The 13,324-nt window shown below is 54.1% G+C and overlaps 1 protein-coding gene across 1 annotated transcript; it reads left to right on the forward strand.

The window, feature by feature from the left end:
- Positions 1-3,962: 3,962 nt before the first annotated feature.
- On the forward strand, positions 3,963-10,830 carry Asf1b (anti-silencing function 1B histone chaperone). Its single transcript, XM_048340883.1, has 3 exons — positions 3,963-4,236; positions 8,521-8,636; positions 9,814-10,830. The coding sequence occupies exons 1-3, from the start codon at positions 4,128-4,130 to the stop codon at positions 10,186-10,188; spliced, it is 600 nt and encodes a 199-aa protein (XP_048196840.1). The 5' UTR covers positions 3,963-4,127; the 3' UTR covers positions 10,189-10,830.
- The last annotated feature ends 2,494 nt before the right edge of the window (positions 10,831-13,324 follow it).

Consider the following 13,324-nt stretch of genomic DNA (forward strand, 5'->3'; position numbering starts at 1 on the left):
GCCCCAGGACTTGACTGTCTCTTGGAACCTTCTGCCCGCCCCAGGGCCTTGGCACTGGCTGTTCTTTTTTTTTGCCAGTCCTAGGGCTTGGACTCAGGGCCTGAGCACTGTCCCTGGCTAGCACTCTACCACTTTGAGCCACAGTGCCACTTCTGGCTTTTTCTATATATTGTGGTGCTGAGGAATCAAACCCAGGGCTTCATGCATGCTAGGCAAGCACTCTTATCACTAAGCCACATTCCCAACCCCTGGCTGTTCTGAGTCCAGACCTTCAAGAAGTATGTGCTGTACAGACCTTCCCAGGCCACACCATCTCAATGTCTCCACAAATTCCACAGCCCTGTCTAGCTCTGTCCCCCCTTTCTCCCAGCTGCTGGGCATTCTCTACAGACTTCAACCGTGTCTCCAGCCTGAGCATTGGGCCCATAGCAGAAGGGGTTCCCAGAGCCCAATGCAGCACTGGACACACAGCAGGTGCTCCGTGATCCTTGTGGGAGAGGGGGTCCTCCATCACCACTGGGCCACAAAGGCCCTCTCTGGACCAAAAGTCCAAATCTGTAGGTCCTCGTACACTGCATCCCCTCCTGGGAAGGAGGGCAAACACCTTGGGCCCCTCCTGACTGCGTCCATCACAGCTACTCCTGGCTGAACTAAGGCTCAAGGAAGCCAGGTGGATGGACGTCTTCCCTAGGCCCACCCAGACACATCGGTGTCTCCTAGCAGTCCTGTCATCCTAGCTACTCAGGAGGCTGAGATCTAAGGACCATGGTTCAAAGCCAGCCCAAGCAGGAAAGTCCAGGAGTCTCTTCTCCAAGTAAATAAATCCATTATTTTTAAAAAATGAAGCCAAGATCCCACAGCTGCTTCTTTGAAACTGACATGGGTGCAAAAAAGTATGTGTGTGTGTGTGTGTGTGTGTGTGTGTGTGTATGATCTGTGTGTGGCACCTCTAAGTGTATGTGTAGGTGTGGCATCTGTGTGTGGACACATGAATCTCAATGGTACGCAAGGCCTGTGTAGTATGGACAGCCACCGGTGTGTCTGAGGGATGAGGTTGCAAAGGAACATGGTAGAGACCCAGCCATGAGTGAACAAGCAAAAGGACAGCACCCAGGCCCTGAGTTCAAGCCCCAGGACTGGCATGCACACGTGCATGGATACACACACACAGTTTATATAATGGGTAATGTTTACTTTCTTCCAACACTGTAGTTTTACTTTTGCCAGTCCTGGGGCTTGAACTCAGGGCCTGGGCACTGTCCCTGAGTTTCTTTGTGCTCAAGGCTAGTGCTCTACCATGTGAGCCACAGAGACCCTTCTGGCTTTTTCTGCTTATGTGGTGCTGTGGAATTGAACCCAGGGCGTCGTGCATGCTAGGCAAGCTCTCTGCCACTAAGCCACAATCCCAGTCCCCCAACACTGTAGTTAAAATTTTTTTTCATTAAGCATCCATGACTTTGGTAATGGGAAGAAGTATTTACTTAATATATATCCCCACAGGCCTAGCTAGGCACCAATGGCTCACGCCTGTCATTCTAGCTAGTCAGGAAGCTGACACCTAGATGACTGCACTTTGAGAGCAACCTGGACAGAAAAGTCCATTGGATTCCATTGGAATGTGGTTTAGTAGAGTCCTTGCCTAGCATAATGAAGCCCTGGGTTCGATTCCTCAGCACCACATAAACAGAAAAAGCCAGTAGCTCTGTTGCTCAAGAGGTAGAGTGCTAGCCTTGAGCAAAAGAAGCTCAGGGACAGTGCCCAGGCCCTGAATTCAAGGCCCAGGACTGGCACACACGCAGACTAGGCAAGCACTCTACTGCTAAGCCATATTCCTGAGCTTTTTGTGCTCAAGGCTAGTGCTCTACCACTTGAGCCATGGTTCCAAGTCTAGCTTTTATGGTGCTTAACTGGAGAAAATGTGTCCCAGACTTTCCTGCTCTGGCTGGCTTCAAACCACAATCCTCGGATATCAGCGCCCTGAGCAGCTGGGATTACAGGTGTTGCTGTATTCCTGGGAGCAAGAAAATCCACCGAGCACTGACTGTTAAAGATGACAAATGAGTTCATTAGTCCGTTTGCATCTGCCTTGACCCAGGCTACCCCAGAGCTAGGAGCAAGTTGCAGCCTCCAGGGGGTGAGTTTCTTTCCTTTCTTCCTTTCCACAGGCTTCTCCTGTCCACAGGCCTCTGTTTTCTTAGGTCTCTCCCCTCTGAGAGACTACACTTTCCACGTGGCTCTCTCTCCACCGGCCTCCGCTCTGCTCTCTGCCATCCACTCTGGCTTTAACAGGCACCAGGCTTCGGACTTTGCCACAGGCCTCAGGCTCCAGACTCCTCAGCAGGCCTTAAGCTCTTCTTGGCTCTGCTCTGCTCCTCTCCTGGGACTCTGGTCCTCAGCAGGCCTCGGCTCTGCAGGCCTCTCCTCTCTTCCAGCCAGGGCTCTGGGGCTCCTGTCCGCAGGCCTGGGCTCCCCCCAAGCCTGAGGGCAACTGAGGCTCTGCTCAGCTCCGTGAGGTACCTCCTGGCGCCTCGCTTTCTCCGCACCTCTTCTTCCTTCCCCCGGAAATCCCACCCTCCTATATCCTGCGGCTGCCTGCAGTCTGGAGGTGGAAAGCCTGGGTGGGTGGGGGGGGGTTCTGGTCCCCTCAACGTGGGGTGGGATCCCCTCCGCAGTGGGACCTGGCAATGACGACATGGGGCGGGGCTTCCCGCCTCCCAGGTTATTACAGTGTGAGCCGCTGACGCCCTGCATCTTCCCCCCCCCCTTAATTTCATTTGTATTTTTTATACGGAGATGTCCTATTTTGTTGATCGTGGATTAAATACATTGAAATCTGTTTTTTAAACTGCTGCGCTCTTATTTATTTATTTATTTATTTATTTTATTTTTTGGCCAGTCCTGGGCCTTGGACTCAGGGCCTGAGCACTGTCCCTGGCTTCTTCCCGCTCAAGGCTAGCACTCTGCCACTTGAGCCACAGCGCCGCTTCTGGCCGCTTTCTGTATATGTGGTGCTGGGGAATCGAACCTAGGGCCTCGTGTATCCGAGGCAGGCACTCTTGCCACTAGGCTATATCCCCAGCCCGATTATTTTTTTAAAAGTATGATTACTACAAACCATGCAATTCTGTGGCTTGAGTTCCACGGGTGCTTCATGGTCGATACGGGCTGCGGGAAAGCATAGAGAAGTTTCTGGTCAATTGGCTTAGCCAGGACTTGAACCCCTGTCTGGCCACATCAACCCTCCAGGTGACCAGGCACCTCTGGGGTGGAAGAGGGCTCAACCGTTCCCAACGGTCACAACGGTCAAAACGCCTGACCCGGCCTCGTCTGCCAGGAGCCCCTCACAGAAGCTTCCAGAAATGTTCACCTGCCCATCAGACACCCCCACCTCCCGCCTCATCACGACGCCAGCATCCAACTTCCGCTTCCTTCCGGCCAATCGTAAGCCAAACCTTTCCCTTACTCCCACCCTTCGAACGTGATCCAATCACGTCGCAGAAACCTGCCCTACCCCCGCCTCACTTCTCCCTGTCCGTCACAGCGAGCGCAAGTTTGAGCTTTCTTGACTTCTTCAATGAGCGCCTGGCGCCACCGTTTGGCCGTTGACGGCGCTGTCCTCGGTTTGATGCGCATCCCGGAAAGGAGGGATGGGGAGGCGGGCCACGCTGGTTGCGGGGATCGTAAGGATTGGCTACCTGGGGCGCCGCTCACTTTGGTTCCACCTATCCACGCACTCGCTCTACGAGTCGGAGACGTTAGGGATTGGCTCCGGAGGTAGTGCACGGATAGTCCCGCCTCCCTCGCAGGACGCTAAAGGGGAGCTGTTCTCATTGGTAGCAGGCGTCAGGGCGCGCGCCGCTAGGCGCACGGGGATTGGCTGGGACAGCGAGAGCGCGCGCCGCCGGGCAGCGTTGGCGGTGATTGGCTGGAGGGTGGGGCCGGCTATTTGAAGGCGGCGCGCGGAGGAGAAGCGCAGTTCGGGCCGGCGGCGGAGCGAGGAGGTGGGCTTCCTTACGGGTCAGGCCGTCCTTCCCGGCGTCCCGCGCCCCTCTTTCCTCACAGATCTTCCCGCCGGACCCAGACGCGCGCGGGACCCGCTGCAGCTGCTTCCGTCACCCGGCGAGGCGATGGCGAAGGTGTCGGTGCTGAATGTGGTGGTGCTGGAGAACCCGAGTCCTTTCCACAGCCCCTTCCGGTTCGAGATCAGCTTCGAATGCAACGAGGCCCTGCCGGACGGTGAGCTAGACCCCGTGTGGAGACTCCCGGTCTTCCCAGGGAGAACCTCCATTATGACCACCCTCATCTCCAGAAACCCTCAGGTCTCGGCCGGTTCCGACTCCCTATGATCTCTTCTTGGGGACCCCAGCCCCCCATCCTTGCTTCCCACCCGTGGAGACTCTTTTCCCATGCAGCAACTCCCTGGCACCCAGGGGAGGCTTCAGAACCCCTTCTATTTCCTTGGCGTTCCGTCTGGTCTCTGCCCTTGAGCTTTTGTGGCTGGCGCTCTACCATTTGAGACAAAGCTGCATTTCTGGCTTTTTGCTGGTGAGTTGGAGCTAATGGTCTCAGACTTCTCCACTTGGGCAGGCCTGGAACCGCGCTCCTCGGACCTGAGCCTCCCGAGTAGCTGGGATTACAGGTGTGAGCCACCGGCGCTCACTCAGCTCATCGTCTATATTCTTTTGACCCTCAGAAACCTTCAACGACACCCCCCCCCCTTACTTTCCTCTCAATGGCTCCTACACAGGGTCCCCAGTCTCCTCGGGTTCCTTAACTCCTTTTTTCCAGGGGGACTCCATCCTCCAGCACCTTCCTTCCAGGTGAAAGCCCCTCCCTTTAGGTTTTCCCCCTTTGCCGACTTGCTGCGGCCTCGCTTTGTTTGTGCTTCCCTGGGAAGGGCTGGGGGGCTTCTAGGCGCCAATGGGTGGTTTGGTCCCCCAGCTCAGGCTGCACGCTTGGATTTAAACACAGATAGTGTGGCCCAGCATAGCTGCATTTCTCTCCAGACTCCCGAAGGCTTTTTAACAGCCGGAGATTTCTGATGGCCTGGGAGGGTTTGACATAGTGTGGGCAGTGGGTGTGGATGGGGCAGAACCTGCTGGAACCCAGCCTCAAACAGCCGGGAGAAGGCAGCCTTTTGTGTGTCTCACCCATTCATCTGGGCCACCAAAAGGTGGCTGGGCTGTCACCTGACAGAACGGAGCCACCAAGAGGGGCTTTTCCAAGAAAGGGCCGGCCATGCGGGAAACCCGGGGTCACCCAAGGAGCCCCTGGCACCACTGAAACTGAGTTAGACCAGCCCTCCTTGGGTTCAGAGCCTAGGTAGCAGTGGGGGTGGAGTTCCGGTGGGGGAGGGCATGCCCGTGGTTTGTGGGGAAGTCTGTGCCATTTGGATTAGCCTGGAGCTGCCAGTGATGTGTGTGCTGGGTTTCGGCCAGATGGGTAGCCTCTCCCCCAGCTCTCTCCTGTTTCAATTAGGGATCCTCCTTGTGACTAACTATAGAAGAAGCCAGGTCAAATCCTTTCTGGAACGAGGCAGGGCGTAAATAAAGAAATAAAGTGTAGCATGACTGCCGCGGAGTAAGATTTAGTTTAAAAGGCAGGAGGGGACAGCAGGAGCTAATAGGTTCAGGGATTCACAGTTCCCACAGGGAAGGCCACCAGGTTTCCATCAGCCTGGTTGTGCTTTTCGCATTTAAAAACAGTTGCATTGGGAGCCATTACCCATTTGGTATTCCTTCTTGGAAACCTGGAGCAGGGAAGACATGCCATCAGTTAGCGGAGAGCCACTGTGTAGAGGTGTTACTAGAGCTGGTGTTGAGTTCTGAGTCCAGGGACTTTCTCATGGTTGGAGTTCTGGAAAAGAAGGAAAATATTGCCTTTGTTTTGGTCTTGGTGCAGGGGATCAAACCTAGAGTCACACACACATGCTAAATTCACACCCTACCTAGAAGCTTCTCCCAGCCACACAGCCACTGTTTTGCAAAGTAGAAATGACCACAAATTGCCAAACAAGAACACTCAATAGGTAGAAAAAAAATACTAACCTGGACACCAGTAGCTCACTCCTGTAATCTTAGCTGCTGAGGAGTAGAGACCTGGAGGATTTAGGTTCTAAGCCTGGCAGCAAAGTCAGATTCCATCTCTGGCAATTAGCTGGGCTAGAGACATGGCTTAGGTGGTGAAAGCTGACAGTAGGAGGTCCTGAGTTTATCCACTATGTATGAAGACAAATGTTTGGCCTTGTGCTGCATGCCTGTAATCCCCGCAAGCTTGTTTGCTTAGCTGGTGGGCTACTACTTGATCCACACTTCCAGTCTTGGCTTTTTACTGGTTATTTAGGAGATGGAATCTCATCTATTTTTCTGCTGGAGCTAGCTTCAAACCAAGATCTTCAGGTCTCCACCTCCTGAGTAGCTAGATTACAGGTGTCAGGCATCAGTGCCTGGCTGGCTTCTCAGATTTTTGAAGAGAAAGGATAACATGGAAGAGAGCCACAAGGGGCTCTAACTTTGGGTTCAGTGTTACTCTGTGGCCCATGTCAGGAGTCATTTAGGTCCCTAGGCCACAGTGACAGTACATTTAGTCTTTTCAGACCACACCGTGAGAGGTAAAAATGTGCTTAGCTTTGGTGTGTGTATCTGCAGCAACACTGCCTGTGGGGGGTGAGACTCGAAGGAAATAGACCCAAGTGAGAGTTGCGTTAGCCAAATTCTGCTGTCCTTCCAACAACTCTGATCCTTGTTAGGTCACTTCCCCCGCTCCCCTGTACTGTGGCCAGAACTCGGGGCCTCACATGCACTGGGCCTTGAGTCACTCACCCAGCCCAGCTGCTTGCTTTTGAATTAGAGATGGAGTGAAACTCGATCCTCCAGATCTCAGGCTCCTCAGCAGGGGAGGAGGACAGGCATATGAGCTACCCTGCCTTGCTTGTCCATTTTTTTGTCTATGTGCCAGTCCTAGGGCTTGAACTAAGGGCCTGGGTACTGACCCTGAGCTTTTGTGCTCAAAGCCAGTATACTACCACTTGAGCCACAACTCTACTGGCACGGACTTTCCTACCTAGGCTAGCTTTTGGACTATGATCCTCAGATCTCAGCCTCCAGAGTAACTAGGATTACAGATAGGACCACTCATTCCTAGCTGTGTTTGGTAAAAGTATTGATAAGCTTGGAGTTGTGGCTTACCCTACTTACTTGAGAGGCAAATATTGGGGAATCTCAGTTCGAAGCTAGGCTTTACCAGAAAAAAAAGAAAAGAAAAACTTGAGATCCAAGCATAAAATAACTAAGCAGGATGCTGGTGGCTCATGCCTGTAATCCTAGCAAGCAAGGAGGCTGAGATCTGAAGATTGTGGTTCAAAGCCATCCTGGGCAGGAAAGTTTGTGAGCCTTTATCACCAATGAGCCACCAGAAAGCCAGAAGTGGAACTGTGGCTCAAAGAGATAGAGTGCTAGCCTTGAGCAAAAAGAGCTCAGGGACAGTGCCCAGGCCCTGAGTTCAAGCCCCACGACCCAGGGGGAAAAAAAGAATAACTATAAATCCACAAAGTTCCCTGCTGGAGCTTGAACCCCAGTGCACCCAGTGCTCACCTAGAAGGGTGTGAGTGAAACCGCAGAGGGACAGGAAATGGGTGTATCGAGGAAGGGCTGGGCTCAGGTGACAGCCCGGAGGCCGGCAGGCCTGGCTGTGCTTCCCAGCTTGGATGCGTGCTGTGGGCCTAGCTTCCAGAAGCTGCTTCCTGTGAAAATCGCAGCTTGTGAAACTTGCCCAGCTGCCGGCCTGAGGGTTGTGTCATTTCAAAGAATCTAAAATAAGTTCCAGGTCCCCTGCCAAGTGCCCCTGCACTCACATGACCTTGCCTCTGATACACTTGGACCTTGGTAGGAGGCCATGCCACCCAGGATTGCCCGCCATGGCTGGCCTGGGCTCGGTGCTCACATGGAGCCCGCTCTCTGGTGGCATGCAGGGAGGAGTTTGGGGCGCCGTGTGTATACACAGACAACCCCTTCACCCAGGTGGCCACATGTAGGCATGACTTGCAGCTTGGCCTGGCAAACTTGGGGGTGGCCTTCCCCCCCCCCCCAGCAGCCTCGATTTCCCCCTCCTGCCCTTTGGAATCTGTGCCCCACCCCCACTCCATCGTGGACAGGCCCCTGGCCCCATGGCATCAGTCCCTGTATGTGAAAGTGGACTCCACTATCTACCCCAACGCCCCCAGATGCCCAGCCCGCTGCCTCCCTCCCTCAGATGGCATCATGTGGCCTTGATTCAGACTCTGCCAGACGATCCCCCCTCCCAGGGTCAAGGTCAAGGTTGCCTGGCCCAGCCAGGCCCATGGCAGCTGTGTCCCCGCAACAAATGGGCTCCATCTCTGCCCTAGTTTGTGAGGAGCCAGTGCCCACTGCTTAACCAACTCCAGCTGGAAGAATCTTCCAGAACATTCTGGAAAGACCCTTGGCTGTCTTTGTTGCTCGGCTCTTTATTTCCATTGCTTAACTCCGCCTTGTGTTTTTGCAGACCTGGAGTGGAAACTCATTTATGTGGGCTCAGCAGAAAGTGAGGCATTTGATCAGATCCTGGACTCCGTCCTGGTGGGCCCAGTCCCTGCTGGGAGGCACATGTTTGTGTTCCAGGTAAGAGAGGTGCTTTACCCCCACTTCCATGCACATACGTTTACGTATTTACCTATTTGTTGTTTGTTTATTGAGGTACTGGGGATAAAGCCCAGCACCTCCTGTATAAGACAGCTTTTCTTCCTGCTAAGTCATGCCCCATTGCCAACCGTTCTTTGTCTTGAAAGTATGGTGTGGTTCGGGTTCAAGCCAGGTGGTGATGGCTCATGCCTGTAATCCTAGCTTCTCAGGAGGCTGAGATCTAAGGATCGTGTTTCAAAGCCAGCCCTGGAAGGAAAGTCTGTGAGACTTATCTCCAATAAACTATGGTACTGTGGAGGCTGAGAATGTGGCCTAGTGGTAAGAATGCTTGCCTAGCACCCTGGGTTCCATTCCTAAGCACCACATATACAGAGAAAGCTGGAAGTGAGGCTGTGGCTCAAGTGTTAAGAGTACTGACCTTGAGCAAAAAGAAGACAGGTGGGCTGGGAATGTGGCTTGCAGTAGAGTGCTTGCTTAGCATGTACAAAGCCCTGGGTTCAATTCCTCAGCACCACATAAACAGAAAAGGCTGGAAGTGGCCGTGTGGCCCAAGAGGTAGACTGCTGGCCTTGAGCAAGAAGAAGCCAGGGACAGTACCCAGGCCCAGCTTTTAAGGCAGAGTTCAAGGCTAACCTGTGTTGCATAATGAGATCATGTCTGAAAAGGTACTTCATTGTGTTTGACTAGGGCCATGTATTTTCCTTAGCATTTATTTCATTTCACCCCAGTGTGCCCTGAATCTGTCTTTTGCTGCTGGGTTGAGGTCCCTGTTCCTTTCCAGAATAATTCATGCCCCGCCTCCTGCTCTCCCACCCTTCTGTCACACACATGCCTACCTTTAAGCCTTGCTTTCTCCTAAGCCCTGAAGTGGCCCCTGGCCGCAGTGGCTGGGTCATCCTGTCCACCCTCAGCCTCACCTGCTGCTCTGCCCTGCACCCACATTCCTCCCCCTCACCTCCTTACATGTTCCCAGGCCACCTTGTTCAGAACATCCCCTGTGTGTCCAGGCGCTCTGCCCCTGAGCCCTTTCTGGGTCCCCAGAGGACTGGAAACCCTCAAAGCAACTAGCACCCTTTCTGCCCTGGTGATCCCCTGGGAGTCTGTGCATGGTGTTGGGGTGCCTCATGGTGCTGAGACTCGGGCTGTGTCTCCCCAGGCTGACGCCCCCAATCCATCCCTCATTCCTGAGACGGACGCGGTGGGCGTGACTGTAGTCCTCATCACCTGCACGTACCATGGCCAGGAGTTCATCCGCGTGGGCTACTATGTCAACAACGAGTACCCCAACCCTGAGCTGCGGGAAAACCCACCCCCTAAGCCAGACTTCTCTCAACTCCAGCGGAACATCCTGGCCTCAAACCCCCGGGTGACACGCTTCCACATCAACTGGGAAAACACAGACAGGCTGGAGGCTCCTGACAGCCAGGACCCCACCCTGGCCTTCAGTCTCGGCTGCACTCCTGTCAAGGGCCTGGGCCTCCCCGCCTGCATCCCTGGTCTGCTCCCTGAGAACTCTATGGATTGCCTCTGACTTGGAGGCCTGCCCTGTTGAGCCAGGACTGCTGCCCAGCTCATTTGCTTAGCTGCCTGCCACAGTTGGGCAGGCTGGTCAGGAGGGCAGCGGACCCCATCAGAGCTGAGCCAGAAGAAGGAATGGGGCTCAGCTCTCTTCCGGCCTCATTTGCCCTCTTAAAAGCCGAATAGGCCTCGGGCCGGTGCTTCCGTGGTTTGTTCTTTCTGACTTGGGATGTTTTTTTCTGCCACTTGCAGGCTGGGGTACCCCTCAGCCCCTGTGACCCCCATTGACCACCAAGCTCTTCCCACAAGCCACTTGCTTCCCCACTAGCTGGGTCATTTTCCCACAGGGTGCTGTCACCCCTTTCCTTTCCCAAACTTCTGATGGGGTTCCCCCAGCTCTGCCTTACAGACTAGTGGACACTGAAGCTTTTTTGAATAACCCAGGATGTGGCTTTCCCTGGGGGCTGAGTTGAGATGGGGGTGTGGTGTCCAGAGGGCTTCTGTGCCCCCCCCCATATGCCCACCTGGAGACCACCAAAGCATTTCCCCACACCCTGGTCCCCTCTCTGCTCCCTGAACCCTGTTTGAGAGTGCAGTTTTCTATTTTGATAGCAGAAGTGTTTTGGTTGTTCTGTAATAAAAAGCACTTCATGAATACTGCCTGCTGCTGTTGTCTCTGTGGTGGGCTAGGGGGCCATGTTTGGTGTGTCCTGTCCTGTCCTGATCCCCTGGAGAAGCCAGCCTTCCCTCCCACGCACCCCGTGTTCTGTTTCCAAATGGTGGTTTCCTCCCGGACACCAGGGAGGGTTTTCTTCTGAAAATATAAGCAAACCAGCTGTTCAGCAGACAGATTGCTATCAGGAATTTTTCAGACTTTGACCTTGACCGAGGAAGAATAACTAGATCCAAGTACACATGCATAGCATCATAGCATACTGCACCTCAGGTTTTTGTTTTGTTTTAAAATTAAATGCTATTGAGCTGGGAATGTGGCTTAGTGGTTGAGTGCTTGCCTAGCATGCATGAAGCCCTGGGTTCAATCCCTCAGCACCACATACACAGAAAAAGTTGGAAGTGGCACTGTGGCTCAAGTGGTAGAGTGCTAGCCTTGAGCAAAAAGAAGCCAGGGACTGGCAAAAAACAAAATGTCAGTACTAGGACTTAAAGTGTCAGGGTCTGGATACTGTCCTTTGAGCTTTTCTGCTGAAGGCTATTGCTCTACTATTTGAGCCTACAGCTCTACTTCTGTTCTTTTGGTATTAATTGCAAACAAGAGTTTCATGGACTTACTGCCCAGACTGGCTTCAAACCATGATTCTCAGATCTCAGCCTCCTGAATACCTAGGTTTGGTTTTTTGGTGTTTTTTTGTTTTTTGCAAGTCCTGGGGCTTAGCTCAGGGCCTGAGCACTGTCCCTGCCGCAAGGCTAGCATTCCAGCAATTGAGGCACAGCACCACTTCCAGCTTTTTCTGTTCATGTGGTGCTGAGGAATCGAACCCAGGGCTTCATGCATGCTAGGCAAGCACTCTACCACTAAGCCACATTCCCAGCCCTACCTAGGGTTTTTTTGTTTTGTTTTTGTTTTTTGGCCAGTCCTGGGCCTTGGACTCCGGGCCTGAGCACTGTCCCTAGCTTCTTCCCGCTCAAGGCTAGCACTCTGCCACTTGAGCCACAGCGCCGCTTCTGGCCGTTTTCTGTATATGTGGTGCTGGGGAATCGAACCCAGGGCCTCGTGTATCCGAGGCAGGCACTCTTGCCACTAGGCTATATCCCCAGCCCCCTACCTAGGGTTTTTGACAAGGTTTTTGGGTTTTTTTTTTTGGCCAGTCCTGGGCCTTGAACTCAGGGCCTGAGCACTGTCCCTGGCTTCTTTTTGCTCAAGGCTAGCATTCTGCCACTTGAGCCACAGCGCCACTTCTGGCTATTTTCTATATATGTGGTGCTAAAGAATCGAACCCAGGGGCTGGGAATATGGCCTAGGGGCAAGAGTGCTTGCCTCATATACATGAAGCCCTGGGTTTGATTCCCCAGCACCACATATATAGAAAATGGCCAGAAGTGGCGCTGTGGCTCAAGTGGCAGAGTGCTAGCCTTGAGCAAAAAGAAGCCAGGGACAGTGCTCAGACCCTGAGTCCAAAGCCCAGGACTGGCAAAAAAAGAATCGAACCCAGGGCTTCATGTATACGAGGCAAGCACTCTTGCCACTAGGCCATATTCCCAGCCCTTGACAAGGTTTTGATAAGTAATCCTCCTCCTGCCTCAGTTTCCTGAGTGCTGAGATTACAAGTGTGCTTCCCAACTCAACCTTTTCTTTTTGATGCTGTGCTGAGGATTGAAGCCACAGGCCTGTTAACCTGCTAGGCTGATGCTGTTACCACCAAGCTACAAAAGTCCTCAACCCAGGATGCTTAGTTTATAAACAGATGGCCGACATGTAGGTCCACCCATTGTTTCCTGCTAGCTGGGGTGGTGCCAACTACCCCCAGACAGTGCTAAATTTCCTCCCAGGGTGGGGCGGGGGCAGGGGAGCATCCCCTGTCCAGAACCGCTCCAGGGGGCGCCCCAGACAGATGGAGTGCTGAGGGTCCATGGCCTCAGAGCTGCAAGCAGCACCTTGCCCTTGCCTTGGCCTTGCACGACCTGACCTGTATCAAGGGGCTGTGCCCTCTTTCCCAAGTCCTGATCAGCCACCAAGGCCGCTGTCCACCTGTGCGGGTGGACTTACATGGCAGCTGTGGCTCAAGTAGTAGAGCACCAGCCTTGAGCACAAGAGCTGGGACACAGCGCCCAGGCCCTGAGTTCAAGCTCCAGAGTTGGCATACACAAAAAAAAAATAAATAGCGCCCTGAAAGAAGAAAGGGGAGTGGTCTCCTCCCCGCCCCCCACGCAGGTTCGGGCCCACGAGCGGGTTCGTGGGAGCCAGGCTGGTGGTGCCTCTGCCTGCTACGGCAGCCCGGACGCCATCCACGACCTGACCCGAGGCCAGGCACTCACGACGGGCAGAGGGGTCCGGCTGGGGATCAGGGGGGCCTCCCGAAGGACGCCCAGCCCCGGCAGGCCAGGCTTGGGAAGCTGCGCGGGCCGGTGACCTCTGACCCGCGGTGCTGGCCGCGCCCCTCCCCCGCCGGCAGGTGGACGGCGGCTGCGCC

This window comes from Perognathus longimembris, chromosome 3, assembly GCF_023159225.1.
Source record: "Perognathus longimembris pacificus isolate PPM17 chromosome 3, ASM2315922v1, whole genome shotgun sequence".
NCBI classification, from domain to species: Eukaryota; Metazoa; Chordata; class Mammalia; order Rodentia; family Heteromyidae; genus Perognathus; species Perognathus longimembris.